General features: G+C 41.4%; 1 protein-coding gene across 2 annotated transcripts; it reads right to left on the reverse strand.

Moving 5' to 3' along the window:
* Positions 1 to 4,761: 4,761 nt before the first annotated feature.
* On the reverse strand, positions 4,762 to 18,983 carry NUDT4 (nudix hydrolase 4). 2 transcript variants are annotated; one of them, XM_081878345.1, is made up of 5 exons: positions 18,507 to 18,983; positions 9,898 to 10,008; positions 8,535 to 8,579; positions 6,715 to 6,799; positions 4,762 to 5,891 (listed from the first exon to the last, which is right to left on the reverse strand). In XM_081878345.1, the coding sequence occupies exons 1-5, from the start codon at positions 18,603 to 18,605 to the stop codon at positions 5,689 to 5,691; spliced, it is 543 nt and encodes a 180-aa protein (XP_081734471.1). In that variant the 5' UTR covers positions 18,606 to 18,983; the 3' UTR covers positions 4,762 to 5,688. The 2 variants fall into 2 exon arrangements, with proteins under 2 accessions (XP_081734471.1, XP_081734470.1); XM_081878344.1 differs by having other exon boundaries at positions 6,685 to 6,802; positions 18,507 to 18,981.

Consider the following 18,983-nt stretch of genomic DNA (forward strand, 5'->3'; position numbering starts at 1 on the left):
AATATTCAGGCCAGTTATCTGGCATGTGTACTGATGTATGAAGCCTTGGCTTAAATCAAAACCATGTTCACGATAAATCTTTTTCCTTTAGCTGATAAAAATATAGTTCTTGTGTGTGTTCTTGAAAGAAGGAAGACCCCAGTGACAAATAAATCCATGCTTTGCATGGGTAGTTTTACAAGAGTAAACATACTGAATATCAAGTGTAATTATGGCCTAAAATAATGTGGATGTTATGCTTTTAAATGAAGCATATGCCCAGCAAATTATGGTTACTGTAAAATCTTCAGGTCTAATACGGTTAGAAATCATGTATATCTGAGTGTAATGTACATTCCTCCTATGTCCTATGTTCAGGATTATTTTTTAAATGCCTGATAGGTTCTGTTTAACATCTTCTGACTGTAATGTTATGACACTGAATAAAAGGAAGAGTGATTATTCATTATACAGTGAGCTTCTCATTTTAAAGATTGGTATTCGCACAGTAAATTTTCAAGCATATTTGTACAATGGGGAAAAAAAGCAAGTTACCAAATAACCTCTCCCCTCGCGAGAAAAACTTTCCATGTGACAAGAAAGAAGTCCTATCCTTTTCAGAAAGCACACTGGTTCATATTGAAGTTTTAGTGGCCCAAAAATGTTTCCCTATTTTGTTTAGGATACTTCTATTGTGCCATCAGCAAAGTTTAAAATCAAGTGCACCCAAGTACAAATACCAAATGCAAGCTAGAAGTGCAAAATTAAAGTTACCTCAAAAAAGTACACAAATTTAAGCTGAACAATAACAAATCCTGAGACCCCACGAAGTTCTTTGCTTTGTAACAGAAATCCACCAGAGTGGGTGCCAGCTGAGGCTTTGGGGGGACAGCATTCCAAAGTTGGCATGATGGGAAAGTGCCTCTTTCCCTATAGCCATCTGCTGCACATCATGTGTTGGGAGTACAGAAGGTCTCTAAGAAAGGATTTGTTTGGTGCATTAAGATTCAGGAAAATGGAGAGCCTACTAGATCTTGGGAGTCCCTATTGACTATGCAGGATACAGCCAATGGAAGTTGGAGTCAAGTAATAAGTGGAGAGCAGCAGATTAGCCCTACCAGGTTGCAAGCCATAATGTAAAAGCTTTTTTAAAAGTCAAAACTTGGACTTGCAAATAAACCCAAAGCTAGTGCTCTTGCACAACGGTTAATGCACATACTGCTCAGTCTTCGCAATCTTTCACAGCTGTGTTCTAAACTCTGTAAGTTTCCCGATTATTTTTAAAGCTGAAGCTCAAGTATAATAGTCATTTAATTTTGAAGGTTACCAAAGCATGGGTAGCTGTTCAAATAGGGTCACAGCTGACATACCAACTGAAGTTGGCCACCTCAGTCTCTACTGGCAAAGCTTGAGCCAAGATCACCCCTTGGTCCTTCAGGTTTAGTACAACCCTATCCAGAAGAACAGAAGCTCTTATTTTCTGGTATTGTGACTGGATTGTGAAACTATTCCATTTAACAGCAATGTTGCTGGTCAAATGTCTTAAGTTTAGGAGTGACATGAGTATATAGAAATTGTTTATAAATTAAAAGACAAATATACACTCACCTTATTGTCTCAGTGGACTCCCAGTACCTGTGGGAGATTAAAATTGTAGAGTAACTCAACTCATTGCCTAGTGAGGGAAAGTTACAGGCTCACATAAGAGGCCAAGCACACTTCTGCTGTGCAGTTGCAGATACTTGCTTTTCTCCATTGTTTCCTTTCACACAGGAGGGGAAAAGTTCAGTGGAATGCTGAATGTATGTGGGAATGTCCTTGAGAGGAGTATGTGGGGTGGGCATCCATGCCGTGGTTTAAACATTTGTTATTAACCCCTCCCCCTTTACTGGATAACATGCTTGTTCAGAGCTGCTAAGCAGTCCTTGTTCTTTAAATCTGCTAACTGCAGATTTAGCAGAGTGAGGTAATGTATCAGGAGTGTGGAGAAGGGGGTGGGGAGGCATTCTCTGTGAGCCATGCATAGTGCTACAAGGTAAAGTGTGGTCCAGACTTATACAAGGCTTTGCTTCCACACTGGCTGGATCACTGAACAGACGCACTTGGGATAGACAACAACATGCTGTTGTGCATCCTAACATGTCAGAGGAAGCAGAGCAGAGAACAAGCGAGAGCAGGTGGGGAGAAGTTACTAAATTGCTCAGACCCCAGGTGGAAGTTTGCCATTTCAGTGAAGATCAAGCCCTTCTCCCCCTCGTGGAGTGTTCATTGTTCTGAAAGGGATAGCCTCATACCCAGCAAGTGCAGTGGGTAGGGTTAAAGTAGACCAGGAGCAAAGAGATGGGGGCCTGAAATAACTGCCCCTGCAGGTACAAGAACAAGTATAGCATTTCCACATGACATCACTGCAGGTCACTTGTGAGTTTATAGCATGTAGCTGATGTCAGAAATGGGTGTGAGAAGCAGGAAGTGAGCCTAACCACGAAGCAATATTTGTAAGCAAAATTCTCAAGTTTGTGGACACATCCACAAAATGAAACAACAGTCAGGGACATGGGAGGCAAGCAAGAGTGTTTCTTCTTGAGTAGCTTGGGCATACGGGCAATAGGCAGCAATTCTGTATAGGTTTATCTGAAAGTAAATCCCGCTGAACGCCATGGGGTTCTTGGGGTGCAAAGCATGTTGTGTACCACCAAGATGTGGTCCCTGCCCTCAACTACAAGCACAGAAAAACTTCCAGGCCACAGGAGGAGGTAAAAGTCACTCATGTTTTATAAGTTTTCCAACACTGTTTTCTACTACAATACACTTGATTTGAATGAGCCACTCTCAAACACATGTTGAGTTGGAGACCACTGTTCCCAATACTTAAATCTGAATTTTATTGCTACATAAAGAAGCTACAGTCTTTGCAGATTGTGTTTCAATTTTTTTTTTATTTTGGAGGATCATTTCAGATATAAAAAGTCAAAATTCTTACATCAATCTTTAAAAGAAAGCCATGCACACAGCTCAAAATGTTTACAACTTAACTTGTAGTTTTCCTTCAAACGTTTTACTTCTCAGAAGCCTGTTGAGCATTTGTTCCAACATTTTGACAGTAGCCCTGGTTAGTCTGCAATAAGCACTCAGGATGGTATTTTTACTTTTAATAGCCTCTATAACCTACATAAATACTCTTGCAATGTTGGTATGGCATGTTCCCAATTAACTATTCACTGTAACAAACTCCCACTGTATTAAGTCAAGACCTGCCTATACTTCTCTGGTAATGACCTTCTGACTTTGCAAACCATGTCTTAAGATACTGAAGACATGGACTGCCCTGTGGAATCTGGTCCTAGTCAACTTTTATTTCCCTGCCTTGTGAAGCCAGCTACAGGTTCAAAGGTCACTTAGGGGGAACACTGGCCTAGTTCCACAAGAATGCTTCACTATATACTAATCCCTCAGCATTTTAATGTCAACCCTGAACCCCTTACTGGAGTTATTTGACTATGGTTTAATCTTGACAGAAGAGGTCTTAGCTGTTATTTGACACATTCATGCTGTCCGGTCTATTCTTCCAAATGACAGAAATAGACAATGTTTCTGTGTTCACTTGTCTATAAGTGAAAATGCAACAATGGCAGCTAAATAATACAGTGGACCTCTTGTCATTCCAGTGTTATGTTGCAAGACAGACTTTAGAAGTCAGTATGAATAAGGGGCTTTATCTGAAGTTGCATAGGCAGAAGAGATCTGTACACCAATATATTTAAAACTGTATGTGGCACAGCAGCCTGGAGTATTTATAAGCCATCACCTTTGATTTGGTTAGCACTGACAACTGTACATTTTTACATAACACATAAATGTTAGAAACCAAAGTATTCATGCATTACCAATATATAGCTTCTCTATGCTTGGCTTGGTTTTATGTTCCAAAAGCAAAAGTTGAGATGAAAGCAGTTATAGTAACCAAAAACTAATTAAAATTGCTCTTAGTTCCATCACTGTGATGAACAAGAGACATTTCTCATATTATCATCATCATGTGGTTAGTGATAACTGAATAAGAGTGTGGGGTTGAAGTGCTGACTTAGGAATCAGGAAAAATGCATACTTGTTAACTAGCCATTTCCTTAATCCGATTAGTGTACAAAGTTTCACATTGATGGGTCTGCCACCAGTCTACTATGAATGTTCTTTTGACCATCTTCAAGCACAAAACTGATGACATCTACAGCTCCACTCAGATTCTCTGAAGCCAGTAACTCCTGGAAGTTCTAACCTGAGCAAGATGCTGCAAGTCCATCTCCAGTTAATAGTACTTACTTATGGCTCTTGAAGCAACACTCACAACCAAACCTCTTACTGATGTTCCTTGCTTAAATGCATTTCTATGGCACTATGTGTGATTCCCACATGTTTCTAGAAGGAAAGCATATGGCACCAATATTTTCCTTAAAAATTGTAACAGCACGTGGGTTAATTTATAGCAGCATTTTTACCCAATGTATTGGAAGTTAGTGTGTAAGTTTGCCACCTTTTTCTCAGACAGGACTCCTGTGCCTTTATCTGTTATGTGATGAGCAGGAACTCACTAGGTGAAGATTCAGTGAGTGAGCTATTAAAGTTTCTGCTGGTTACATAGCTATTAAGACACAGAAGTCCTAGGTAGTAACCTACTGGTGTGAGCAACAGAGTATTTACATTACCTTTTCTTTCCACTTTACACTATACACCAGCTGGATTATTTACAGTGGGTTTATGTTACATAGAAAGAATGAGAAGAGACAGTTTCATAATAGAGGTAGTTCTTTACCTCAACCGCAGTAATGACTTGAGGGATCAAGGGAAAGTTCAGCGTACAGTAAATGCTTTTAGAGATTTCTGAAATTAGACTTCATATAATTTAGAGAATCTCTATAGCCATATTTTAGTTGCAAGCATTAAAACAGGATTAGAACCCCATTTAGTCTGCTTTTTTTTCCTTAAAGCTCAGGACAGTTATCTTCCCAATAGTGATCCAAATCATGTGTTTTGGAAACTGGCTGGAAGAAGCTGGGATGGTCCCCAGTAGTGAATCAACACCTGCTGGAATAGCAAAGAAAGCCAAGGCTGACTTTCGCAAGAGGAGAGCAAGCAGGTTAAGGGGTTGGCATGTTAGCATTTTTCTCGAATCTGCCTGTTTGGCTAATAATTGTAAGCAAGAGCAGTTTGAAGGATTGGCAGAGGCAGACAAGCTGGCACTACTCTGGTTAGGATTTGTAAGTGAAATATTTGGGGAGGACACTTCTTGACATAGAAGGCACTTCTTTGTTGGTTTCTGCTGCCTTTTAACTTGTCCAACAAATTTTGTACTGAAGTAGGGAAATAAGGATGACTAAATTAAAAACAGTTTCCCCAAAATAGCATTTTTTGATTTTTAGGAAATTTAACAAAATTAAGCCAGACTCAAATGCCAAATTACAAATTCACTCCTTTTTTTTTTTTTTTGTTTATTCAGGTTTTAAAAAGCCACAAAGAGGACCATTTAAGGCATCTTTAAGAATTCCCTGTATGGCTTTGGTTTGTTGAAATATTAAACATTGCTAAAAAAAGAAAGAAAGAATGTATATGTCTGAACATAAAGTGTTCACACACTCAATTTAAATGACTATACACATAGCACATGACCACTAACACATCTCCCCTTGTGATGGTGAACAAAAAAGTAGCTGAATTTTATCTTACAGTTGAGGGCAACCCAGAAGTCTGTCCAGGAGTAACATATAGAGAGTTGTTATCAGGATGGGAAGAAACCACAGAATTTCCATTGGTTGGTGAACATCCCAGTTTCAATTTTTCCAAGTACTCTGCATGTACTGGCTTGTGACACTGAAGGACCTTGATTGCATCTTCAACTTTAAACCACTCTCTTTTCCTTCCTACAACATGAAAAGAATAAATGTTTCAAATAATGGACATTTTGAACCTTACAATCTGTCAACTTAAAGTTGGCAAATGTGGCTGAAACATTCTAAAGAATCCCCCCAGAGATCCACCCACTATTTAAGGGCACTTAGTAGCGGCAAGCAGAATTGTGAAAAACAAGGGTATTAACTACAGACAGCCAAGATCTTCAACTCTGTTCATAAAATTCCTAAGTTGGTCTTATGATGTTAGGTGCTGAATAAGGATCATGAACATTTGGAGCTATAAATAAAGGCTTCTAATTACCACAGTTGGCTGAATGGTTCACTGTGAGACTAACAGGCTGGTGTCTACTTTTATTAATGTATTATGTTAATTATGTGCAAATTAACATGAAAGTTAGTTTGTCCATCTGTTCCCTTGCCAACAAGCAAATAGCCTGCTTTTTATCTACTATCTTACCCTGTTCTGATTCATTAGAAGTATATGGCATTCTGAATATTACTCATTATCCCAAGTTCTTTCAACCAATTAGTAGTTTAAAGTATCCGTAAAAACAGCATGCCATGGAGTGTCAAACTGGAATCAAACACAACATTTATCTACTTCCATAAATTACTCTATTAATGCTATTAAAGCAGTGGCCAATTAGTGATAAAATAAAATGGTGCTGGCTGCTCTTGAGTTATCCTTTGAACCTTTTTAGTACACCTCTAACTTTAATAACTTGCAGCATCATGCTTCTTGAACACCAGTTGTGTGAAAGCTGTCCTAAAAATAGCATGGTTCTGATACTGCATTACACACTTAGCACATGCAGGGTTGAAAATGTCTTGCCTATATTAACTGAATCCTCCCAGTCTTCCAGGATTTCAGTCACTGTAAGAACATAAACATAAGTCCTATGTTTCCGGTCTTGATTCTGCTTCAGTAGGAAGAAGAGAGAACAGACATATTAATTCACACTTGCAACATTAGATAGCTATTTACTTAGAATCACTTATATACTATCTTTCCACTATAATATAGCCCTCAAGGTGCCTAAAATTCAAACACTGCAACAAGATCATTTAAAATTACAATGGTACACATACAAATTCAATAGTTTAAATGGGGAGGAAAATGTAAATTAGGACTGTTTTTTAAAAAAGCCAATGGAAAAACAAGTGAAAAGCAAATGTATACTGTTGGTAGCAGTACAGAAACATGTCAGTCTTCTAAGAGGCAGCTATGAGTTCTCTTGGCAAAGCTTTACCTCTCATTTAAATTGGAGCCAGTTGAGGCATGTGTGAGTGCCTGGAGGCAGTTGGAGGATGGATGGCAGTTAACAGATTGAGCTTGAATCCTGACAAGATGGAAGTACTGTTTCTGGGGGACTCCCTAGTCCTGAATGGGGTAACTGTGCCCCTGAAGGACCAGGTACACAGCCTGGGGGTCATTTTGGACTCACAGCTGTCCACGGAGGCGCAGGTCAATTCTGTGTCCAGGGAACCTGTCTACCAACTGCATCTGGTACTCCAGCTGAGACCCTGCCTTCCTGCCCAATGTCTCACCAGAGTGAGACATGGTCTGGTTATTTCCTATTTGGATTACTGCAATACACTGTACCTTTGAAGGTGACTCAGAAACTACAATTAACCCAGAATGTGGTTGCTAGACTGGTGACTGGGAGCAGCCACCAGGACCACAACACCAGTCCTAAAACATCTACATTGGCTCCCAGTACATTTCTGAGCACAATTCAAAGTGTTGGTATTGACCTTTAAAGTCCTAAATGGCTTCAGACCTGTATACGTGAAGAAGCATCTATGCCCCCATTGTTCAGCCTGTACTCTGAAGAAGCCCTTCTGGCAGCTCTCTCAGTGTGGAAAGTGAAGTTACCAGGAACCAGGCAGAAGGCCTTCTCAGTAGCCCCACCCCGTGGAACACCCTCCCATCAGATGTCAAAGAGATAAATAATTCTATGACCTTTCATAGACATCTGAAGGCATCCCTGCACCAGGAAGATTTTAATATGTGATGTTCTGTTGTGTTTTTGTATATTCTGTTGGAAGCCATCCACAGTGGCTGGGGCAACCCAGTCAGATGAGGTGGGGGTACAAAATCATTGTGATCATCATCATCATGAACTTTGATGTTAGAAACAGGGCTCCACTTTTTCTAGCTGCACATATTTCATTAGGAACTGCGGATTACAGCATCTATCCAGGAGTTAAACTAACATTCTCTGTTCACTGCTTGAAAACTGGAACTATACAAACACCCCAATCCTAATCACATTTCCTTTCAAATCTTTGTTGCATTCATTAGGTCAGTCACTTTGCAGACCAGCAAAAATGGAATCCTAGAGACAATTCTTATTCTAATATATTTTCACCCATTATGCAGGTACTGGATAGTGTCCCCATCACAATCAGCACAATTTACTGAATCAGCTCCTTTTAATATCTTCCCTACTTATAAATATTTTGTACATGAATGTCAATATTTTTCTATTCCCAAACCTGACTTATTTATATATGAAGGTAGAAGGTATTCAAATTATCAGTCCTTAATTAAAATACCTGTTTTCCAAGATTCCACCCCTTCCGTATTAGAAATGCAAACTACATTTCACAGCATGTACATCACAGAATATATATTTTTAAACAGCTCACCTCAAATATTCCCAGCAATCTGCCTAGTTTTCCCTTTACTCCAGCCTGCAAGGAATAAAGATAATCAGATATTTTCCCCACAAGCAATCGTTCTTACAGATTCATTACAATATTCGAAACCAATGTTTAATTTACTAGCATGTCCAATAATGGTTTCATGATCTATTAAATCTGTGCCCTAGCCAGAGTCTCTTTAGTTTTCCTGAAAGCTAAGAAGCAGGGAGCATATTTTTCTGATTACCAATTTTTTTCAGACATACAACTAAATTTGAGAAGCTTCTAACAGAGCATCTGCTTTTCTTTCTTTTACAGAGTTTACAGTTAGGAAGCATGTGAGTAATAAAGCAAAAAGTGTGTAGGAATTTAGCATACTTAAATAATGTAGCTAGTTCCATTCTGGCTCCCACTTTTTAAAAACTTTTATATTAATTATTTGGGGCTATATTTAGCCAATGCAAACTCCCCCACTCTGGTAATTAGGAACAGAAATATCTGCATCTTGATGAATGCAGATGATTTAGCGCTCCTCTCTTTCCGGATTGGGCCTCAAACATCTCTTAGAGGTGCTCAGCACATACTGTAAACTATTTCCTAGCTGAGATTTAAAACTTCTAAGATTATCCATACATTCAAACAAAGAATATTTCATTCTGTGGTAAGTGCTTCTTAAGTAGCACATCCTGGAAATTTCAGTTTATTTATTTGATTCACTACCTGCCATAAGATTACAAGGAGGTTCACAGCAATTTAGAAATGCATTTTTAAGAACAGTTTAAAATAAATTACAGGCACAAGAATAGGGTGAGTCCTATAAATATCTAACTCAAAGGCCAGAGTGAAGAGGAGCCTCTTCAAGCAAACAACAGGAACTATGTAAGGAAGGTGTCAGACAAATATAATGAAGGTGTCCCTCCTCTGTGGGGAGGGAATTCCACAACTTAAGGGCTACCTCTCCTGTACCAACACACAAATGTCTGATGGCTGTGGAATTATTAAGATTAGAAGAAACTGTAGCCTGGAAAACAACTCTAACCATGCAATAAAGCAGAAGAGTCCTGTGTGGTCTCAAGTGTTTGGCAGACCCAGCTGATAGGCATCTGGTGGAAAGTGTTTCATTTAAATTAGGAACGATTCAATTCTTTCAGTAAGCTATTATCTTTATAGCCAGCATCTCATGAACACGAGAACAGCCATGCGGATGGCTATTGTCATTTATAACAGGTCTGCCACATGCCTGTCCTAGGAGGAGAGTAGCCCTTGTCTATGTGGCTCTCAGTTAAGTTTGCTTAAATGAGTCATCTGTTAAAATTCAGAGAATGCATATCCATACAGCATTTCAAGCCGAGAGTTCTAAATTCTTTACCTCTTCATAGACTTCTCTGACAGCAGCACCACCAGGTTCCTCTTCTGGTTCCATTCCTCCACCTGGAACAATCCACTGGTCTGGGTACCGGCTGCTACTTACTAAAAGAACCTGCAAAGAAAAAGATTTTCTTATGACTTTGTGAATTAAAACTCAGTGAGACTTCATGAAACCAGACTGATATTTTGTGAAGTTAACAAAATGTTTAAGATGTCCACCAAATGGTACTCAAGGCAGCCAACAATATCAAATATATGTTAACAGATCCAAGCTTGGGTGACAGGCTATAAAGTTCAAGAATTCTGCACTCCTTCCCTTGCATCAAACTTTTATATACCGTATTTTTCGCTCTATAGGACGCACTTTTTCCCCTTCAAAAATGAAGGGGAAATGTGTGTGCGTCCTATGGAGCGAAGACGCCATAGCCCCGCGACCCTCTCCCAGCTGGAGAGGTGACGTGCGGCTATGGAAGGAGCCTCCATAGTTGCGTGTCACCTCTACAGCCGGGAGAGCGCGCACGGGGCTAAAGAAGCCCCCCGCGACCCTCTCCCGGCTGGAGAGGTGACGCGCAGCTATGGCAGCAGCCTCTCCACTGCGCCTTTCCGCTGCTCCCTGACCTGCTCTTTGGGGCTGGTGGCGGGCTTCCCCCGCCAGCCCCAAAGAGCAGGTTGAAAGGAACCTGAAGCCTGAAGCTCTCCAGGCTTCCAAGGTAGCCGCCTGAACGGCACCTTGTTTTAGAGCAGGAAAACAAGAGGGGGGAAATTCTCCCCCTCTCTGTGCAGCGCCTCCTGCCGCTTCGCTGAAGGGGCGCCGGGCAGAGAGGGGGAGAATTTTTTTTTCTTGTTCTCCCCCCTCTAAAACAAGGTGCGTCCTATGTCCGGTGCGTCCTATGGTGCGAAAAATATGGTACATATTAAAGTCAGATAATATGTCAAGTTTTGAGTATGCTTTCCTGGATGTTTCCATATTTGGTTCACAGTCAACTTACTGCAAGACTGTCAGTTTTAATAAAATATGACCCAATTAAGTTACCCAAAAAATAAAATAGCTGTCTATTCAAAGCATTTCAGACACGACTGCAAATGTTTTAATAAGCAGAAGGACAGTAGCAATGGAAGCAGAACCCAATTCAGAACAGCAAGATAATGTTCTTGGAGAAACCCAGACCAAGATGACAACTTATTCAGGCCAATACAGACTGCATTAGATACCCAATTCCTCTGTGTCTACAGTGGAAGTCCAAAGCCCATTCTGGACATGAAAATCTGTGTATGCATCAGTGTGTTAATGCGCACACAGGTTGAAGAAACCTAATACTTTCCATGTGCACTTTTGTGCACATTCTTGTGCTTTCAACTGAACTCAGTGGGTTACTTTTTATTAAGAAAAAGTGTGTCATGACCAGCCTCACTAGCAGCCCACAAAGGATTGCTTCCATCCTAGTGCTGAGGGCAGTTTCAGCCACACATTCTACAATAAAATGCAAGGGTTTAGATGCAGAGCCATTACCTTTCCTATTATATTAAACACAAGGAAGCTAGACTGTGATTCAACAAAGCAAATACAAATCTGTACAGGCTTCTTGAATTCTTACAATTCAAAGCAACTAATTGTTTAGATTCCATACTTTAGTCTTATGAAGTTTACATTGGTTGGAAAGCCAAGCCAAGAAATAAATATGAGAGGCATTCTCCTGCACTTTCTAAAGTGGCCGCCACAAGGAAGACGGAAAGCGTATTAAATTGGATTTAATTTTTATGGAATAGCTAAGGGCTCTTTCACACTTCCACTTGCCCTGTGTTTTCTAGGCACAGGTCTGGGTGGCTCTGCTTTGGCCTGCTGCTTTCACCCAGAAAACCCACCCTTTAGCACTAAAGCGGACAAAAGGCAATCTGCAGAAAACCCAATTGCTGTTTTCCTGGGGGAAAGCGGCAGAACAAGTAGAAGTGTGGAAGAACACAGTGACTCAAATGCATTTGCCTGTTTTTAGCTGTGTGTTTTTTTAGGTATCTTGAATGTTTTGTGCTCTAGCTATGAACTGAGGATACCAATTTCCTTTCAGTGAAGGAACTAAGTGTTTTCCATAGTCATGTGAGCAACCACCAACAATTATGAACACCATTATTCTTCTGTTTCAAAACACTTGGCTTAGTGAAATTGTTTCAATCAGCATTTACATTGATCACAGGCCTGAACAGAGATCCCAGTTACTAGTGCAGGGAGGAAGGAGTCATTGTTTGTCCTGTCTGAAGCTTAAATACATGGCTTTGTACCATTACATAAGATTCAGAGCCATGACATATCATAACATGACAGTGTTTTGAATTACGGACCCTAGCATTAGTGAAGAAAATGCATGTGTTTACAACTGAAGTATTTATATTAAATAAACTGAATGTAATCCAAAGAGTTTCAGAACACATGTCGGATTCATTAGATACAGATCAAATTCTACAAGATAAATATACCATGCTATCATATACTCATTTAAAAAAAAAAAAATACAAGATTCATAATGATGTTAGAACTGAATAATCCCCCTTACTTTCTTATATAGGAGAAATAAACATGATTGATCCAGGATAATTTGGGAGTCTCTCAATAGTCTTGCTTTCCTACAAATCAATACAGTTGGGAAGATTACCCTCCAGAAAAGTATGGTCCAATCACAACAAATTTCCACAAAGGCTATTCGCATTCACCATGACACTTATTTATAGTGCTGAGACCTATTATAGACATTTTCCAACTCACCGAAGTGCCATCACTGGTTCTTAGAACAGTGCTGGAGACTCTCTGACTTGTGGCCCACCAGACCTCTGAATAAAACATGAGAGGCCATTTGATCACCTGTCAGTCACCGGATGTCAGGTGTGGCGATCTGTTCTCTCTTATGTAATCTATGGGATAAGCCTGTGTTTGACAATAAAAGCCAGTATTTCCACCCACCTAGAAGGTATTTGCTTGCAATCCCAGCTTGAATTCAAGCCAGGGCTGTGAAAGAAAAATCTTCCTTTGGAGCTGCTGTTTGAACTTTGATTCACCTGACATCATATGACTCAAGGGGTTGACAGGTCAGTGCCCTGCCCACCAGTCAAATGCCTCAGAGAAGATGGGTCAAATCTGGACCCTCCATCCAGATCTAATTCCTCACCCCAGTCTTAGATTTACAAGCAGGAAGGTATGCCCAGAGGAAATAAAGTAGGAATAGTGCTATGTGTACTGATGCATTGAACAGCGCTATTCCTGTCCACCTGCATTCTTTTGCCATACTCACAGATACCAATCTATTGTATTCTACCTTGTGCATCAACAAACAACCTTGGCAGATGCGCCCAATGCTTTTATCAAAACTCCAGATTTCTTTCAAGGCTTAATGAAAATGTCAAGAAACCTGTTTGCTATTGCTTGGGAGCAAACAGCAGCCACAGCCCTGGGTTCTTCCAAACTGATAGTTCCTAGTGCTGATCAAACATGGCAATTCTGCATGCAGATTACATCAAAGAACACTTTTCCACACCTCAGGGTGGAAGCAGGATGTATGCACATAAAAAGTGGTGTGTTCCATTCACACTAGCAAGCATAACACAGCTAAGAGAAAGCACATTTCTGTTTGGGTGCTAAAGTGCTTTTTAGTTTATTTAGGCATTTCAATCTCACATTTGGCTATGAAAATCCCCCACTCACAACAGAGCAAAAACAAAACAAAAAATCCCCAACTCACAACAGAGCAAAAACATAAAATATATAATCTACTTCTTGCACAACTGTCAAGATTGTTTTAAAATGGGAGGCACTTCCCAGCAGCAGATCCCACAATATGTTCCTCCAAAGTTCTGGAGTGCTCAAACCATTCCTTGCTTCATTCTCTCTTGAGCAGCCAACTTGTCCAGCCAGGCAAATTCTAAGCAGCATCACCCATGCCTGATAATGTCTTGGAAGAGTCATTTCCTTGCTCAGAATTTAAACACTATCACATGTTCTACTGCACATTTATTTATTTATACACATACACATATGGTGTGTGAGGAAAAAATGGCATTCTAGACTAAATTAAATATTAAGAACATACCAATAAAATGGTGCTGGCAGAATTATGAAGATGTGCAGGCAAGCCTTTTGACACACAAAGCTCACCTTTGTGTGAAAGAAATTGGAGCAACTGTTTTACCCTTTCTAAAAAACAGTGATTTGATGGCACAACGTATACTTCCCATAAAAATAAGTAAACAAAGTGTGACTACTCCAGGGCAAAAATCATGTCTTTAGTTTATTGACGTTTAGCAGGTCTGCACTGATCATGCTCACTTCTAACAAGAAAAAGTCCTAAAGTGAAGGAAGACGTTAAAGAAGGAAATTAGAAAAGAGACAGCTAATAGCGTTGGTAGCTTAAGGCTGTTCAGGTCTCTCTTATGAACAGTGGAGTCCCTCTTAACTTTGCTGGGCAGCTGACAGACCAACAAGAAGTTCTTTCTGCAGCTACTAAATGTTGCTGGAGAGGTTTCAGTAACTATAACAAGGATGCCAAAGCAACTGACTGACTGCAGGGTTACTCCCCCACAAAACACATTTTTTACCCGTTTCAGTGTGCAAGTCATTAGGTATTCACTTGAGCTAGAGTCCACCTGACTGGTCTTGAACCAAAGTGGACTGTGTGACTGACAGACTCACCTTTGTAAGCTAAATGTTAAGAAACTATTTCGAGTTCCATGTATCCACTGTCAAAATGTTCCATTTTTTTCAGCCAAGGCAAGGACAGTGCAGAAGGGTCATTTACACTGCTTTTACCAATGTTGGCTATCATATGTTTGTAGACAGGAATGAAAAAGGCAACTTTTCAGCACCATTCTCCCTCTGGACAATAAAGAGTACTATGTTGTAACTTGAAATATGAAGGAAGAACCCCAGAGGCTGCCAGCTTACCACATGGTTTTGTCCCATTTCAGCTGAGAGTTAAGTTGTGAGTACTCCTTTTTCTATATTAAGCACTTTTTATTATATAGGAAATAGATTTTTAGCCATTACAACTTCTGTGCGAGGACTAACTTTCATCAAGAGAACTTACAGACCAGAAAAGCCCCACTTCAAGAAGAAAAATGCTATTTGAATTGTATCAAATGTACCGAGATGCCAACTCACTCTTCATTACTGGAAGCAATTAAGACCCTGCAGAGGCTAATTGAAAGTCACAAACAGTCTCTACCAACTGACAGTATAACGGCATGCTAGTATATAAGCATAAACTGTTACACAGAAATGAACATGTAACAGGCACTTGTAAAAGACAGGATTACTGCAAATCTTGTCCTTTGTTAACAGAACACTTAGTTTCATATTACCGAAACACCTGCAATCTCTGTGCTTTCATGATGACTAGTAAAACTCCTTGCTTTGCAAACACCAAAACTGTACCCAAGAGTCTTACAAGAATTCTGAACAGAAATTATTTGCAGAATTTTCTGAAACACAATATCCTATTGAGAATGCAAAAAGAGGAATAAGCCAGGATTGTTTCAAGATAATACTAAGAGACATAAATTACCTACTGCTATTGCTGAAACTCTGACAAATTAAGTTTTATCTCCACCACTGGAGGACCCCAGTACACACAAGAGGTCAACTAGTTCACACACAAAAATGGACAGTTTTTGTCCATATGTGTTTGTGGAATTTTGAGCAGTGGATCTCTCAAGCCACTCAAGCCAAAGCTGCTAAACATTAAGGACAAGTAGTTGCCACAGTACAGTTACTGTCTCATTCTTTGAATATATGTTACTTAAACCTAAAATAACAATTAAAAGATGCTGAGTATCTCACTTTTTAGTATAGCTGGAGCTCCCTCTACAGCCTCAATACTGTGCAAGAAGCCTATTGGAAGCATATACTGGCAATATTTAGCAAAACAATTCAGGTGTGCCAACAGACTTAAAGCAGTACTTTTGCTTTAAATTTGGACTCATTCAATTACATTGTTAGTAGCCCAGCACAGCAATGTGAAGTTTTAAACAATACAATTACAGAAACTATTCGTACTAGCTTAGACTGCTCTACAGAAGTTTACACAAAAATAACTTTTTAGACAAAATAGCTAAAAGTAGTAGTTGTGCCTAGGCAATATTTCTGGTTGCTAAATACCAGGGGCACAATATTTCTGGATGAAATGCATTTTGTTTGGTTGGTTTTTTTGCCCTATGTTAGCAGTCCCCACCCACTTCAGCTTTAATCATGCTATGTCTCAGTTGTACTTCCCATCTAGCATATACTTCCAGAAGCAAGATCCAACTGTACCAGGGAATTTTATAATTGCATCACAGAATATGGAAAGCTTTTTCCTAACAGCTGATACAGCCAAGCCTACTTTTGGCAGAACTGCCTCAAGGTTGTGTGACAGAACCATTGTGTACTAGTGTTGGCAAAGGTAAATCTGTAGAGACTGTATTATGAAGTCAGGAATGCTTCACAGTTTCTCCCTACAACTACACTGCCTCTCAAGATGGCAAATGGCTCTTGGTACTTCTCGGGCATGTTTAATATTTTTTTCTGGTAAATGATATAATCAAAGGATAGAACAATAATATTCTGTACTTTCCAATAAAGGTCCACAGTATAATACTTGGCTTTTAAAAATCTGCTGCTTACATTTTATGTGAACAGCCCAATTTAAAATGATAAATGAGACCATAATCTCCCTTTCAAGAAACTGGAGAAAAAGCAGCTGAAAAGCTACACTAACCTGCAGCCCAATTCTTATTCAAACAGATCACCGAGTTAAATGGTAACTAACCCCAATTATGTATATACAGGAGTGTATCCTTAGTCTCATATTTTCAGTTCTCTCACATATCCTTATGGACAGCAACACAAAAAGGAAGCAGCACAGCCAGGCAGTGACAACAGGTTATTTGGAAAAATTATTTAAAGAGGCTCTAGAAGACTTAGTAAGGGCTTGATATGTCCCCAAAATATAAAAAAATCTTGACTGCCTTTAACTTACCATCTGCTACATTAATGCATAGTCACATTTGCTATCTTACTTTGAAGTGCAAGAAAAACAGCAAAATGTAATGCTGTTATAAAACTATATATGGCTAGAAGGTAGCAAAAGTAGATTTCAAGGGGGGTGAGCCTTGTTTTTCAGTGCAGACCTCTATCACAACCACAGTAGAAATCACTGTTCATGCATATGTATATCCATCTCAATATCCATATATTTGAAACCAGAGGTACAGTAGTGTGGCATTTCAAAGCCTATTCAGTCTTACTAGATTCTATTATACTGTATGCAGAAATATGCACATTTAGCCTGTTGCAAAAGTGAAACTGCATGTCTGATTTATACATGCTGTTTGCCTTACAAACAGGTTTGAAACACACATTCATCCAAGCACGCTGGGAGATATCCAATCAGTCACAATCAGAGTAGACCCGTTGTAACTTAAATGCATTGATTTCAGTGGGGCTACTCTGAGCATGTCTTGTATTAAATATCACCCACATAGCAGCCAACTCCTAGGGGCCAAGGGCCCCACCCAATATTTGAGGGTCGTCCCCCCCCAAAGTTGATGGGCATTGCCATTCAAATCGTGTGCGTGCACTATCCCCTCTCTTATTCAAGTGGTCACCCCTAATGAGTCATTATAAACATGCTTCAAAACCACATCACTATGTCTGAGCTACCTGGGTAGCAACTGAACAGTAGACAACTACTCAGATATTAACTGAACGCATCACAAAGAGATAGAGTAAAAAAAGAAAAGAAAAGTCATGTACAGGAGCTGGTTATGCAGATTGTTGTTGCATAAATAGGAACTAGTGCCGCCTACCTGTCTGCTCTGCTCTGTGTGTGCGCGGGGGCGGAGGGGGGGTGTCTGTAAAAACTGACAGTCACAAAAGCAACTCGATCTCCCCGCTGTGGCAGAAGAGGTCATTGAACTCAAGCCATGCTGTTTTCGGAGGCAGCCAGATCTGTCCGGCTAGTGTCAAATGTATTAAAGATGCGCAATGCTCAAGGCACAGTGTGCAACCCTTTCATTTCTGTTAAGTAGCCACTGGCGGGCTAAAAGAACAGCCGGCTTTATTTCCTCCCCCCCCCCCTCTCTCTCTCTCTCTCTCTCACACACACACACACACACACAAAAGCACACCACGTTTTAAGACCGGCGGCAGTTTCAGCTCCTCTCCCCCCACGTTCCAGCCACAACCAAGTCACCTAAATAACCCGACCTTGGGTCGCCCCATCTCCCTTGCCTTACAGAAGCGGGCTCGGCCCCCTCCTCGGCCCCTCCGACTAGGCCTGCCTCGGAGGGGGGGGGGTGTGGAAAGAAAAGTGGGTCTCTGCGCCCTGGCGACCACGCATCCCGCGCCAAAGCCCAGCCCCGGAGAAGGGACGGGGAAAGCGGGCAGGAATCCTCGAGGATCGCGAGAGGGCGACAAGCCCGGCCTGCTCCGCAAAGCCCCGCACACAAAGGGGGTCCCAGTCAGCGGGAAGGAAGGGATGGCGGGGTGGGCAGCGAGGGAGGCGGAAACTGGGCGCGGCCCCATCACCGCCGCCGCCGCCGGGAGAGGGAGACGCGGCCCGACCCCAACCCCCCCCCCCAAACCGCCCTCACCTCGTCCTCCCGCTCGCTGCGGAAGCACAAGCACGCCGCCCGCTTCTTGAAGCCCTCCCGGTCGTAGGTCCGCGTCTGGTTGGGCTTGAACTTCATCATAGAGGCAGAAATAATAATGCCGCCGCCGCCGCCTCTTCCTCCGGTCCCCGGCACTGCGCCTATTCCAGTCGCGGCGACGGCTGAGGCCCCGGCGCCCTCCCGCTTCGCTCTCCGGCCCGCTCCGAGGGGCGGCGGCGGCGGCGGCGGGGCGAGAGTGAGTCCCGTCGTCAAGGGAGGGAGCGAGCGAGCGAGCGAGGGAGGGAGGGAGGAGGAGGAGACGACGACGACGCGCTTTTCCTCTCAGGGGGACCGAGCGCCGCGAGGAGCGGAGGCGCTGCCGGTGCCGCGGCCGCCCAGGAGGAGTCCACGCCGCGCCATGGAGACGCTCCGACTGCTGGCCCGCTGCCGCCTTCCCGCCGGCGCCTCTGTCCCGGAGCT

The sequence above is a fragment of the Podarcis erhardii genome (genome assembly GCF_964252035.2).
Source record: "Podarcis erhardii genome assembly, chromosome: 10".
Taxonomy (NCBI): Eukaryota; Metazoa; Chordata; class Lepidosauria; order Squamata; family Lacertidae; genus Podarcis; species Podarcis erhardii.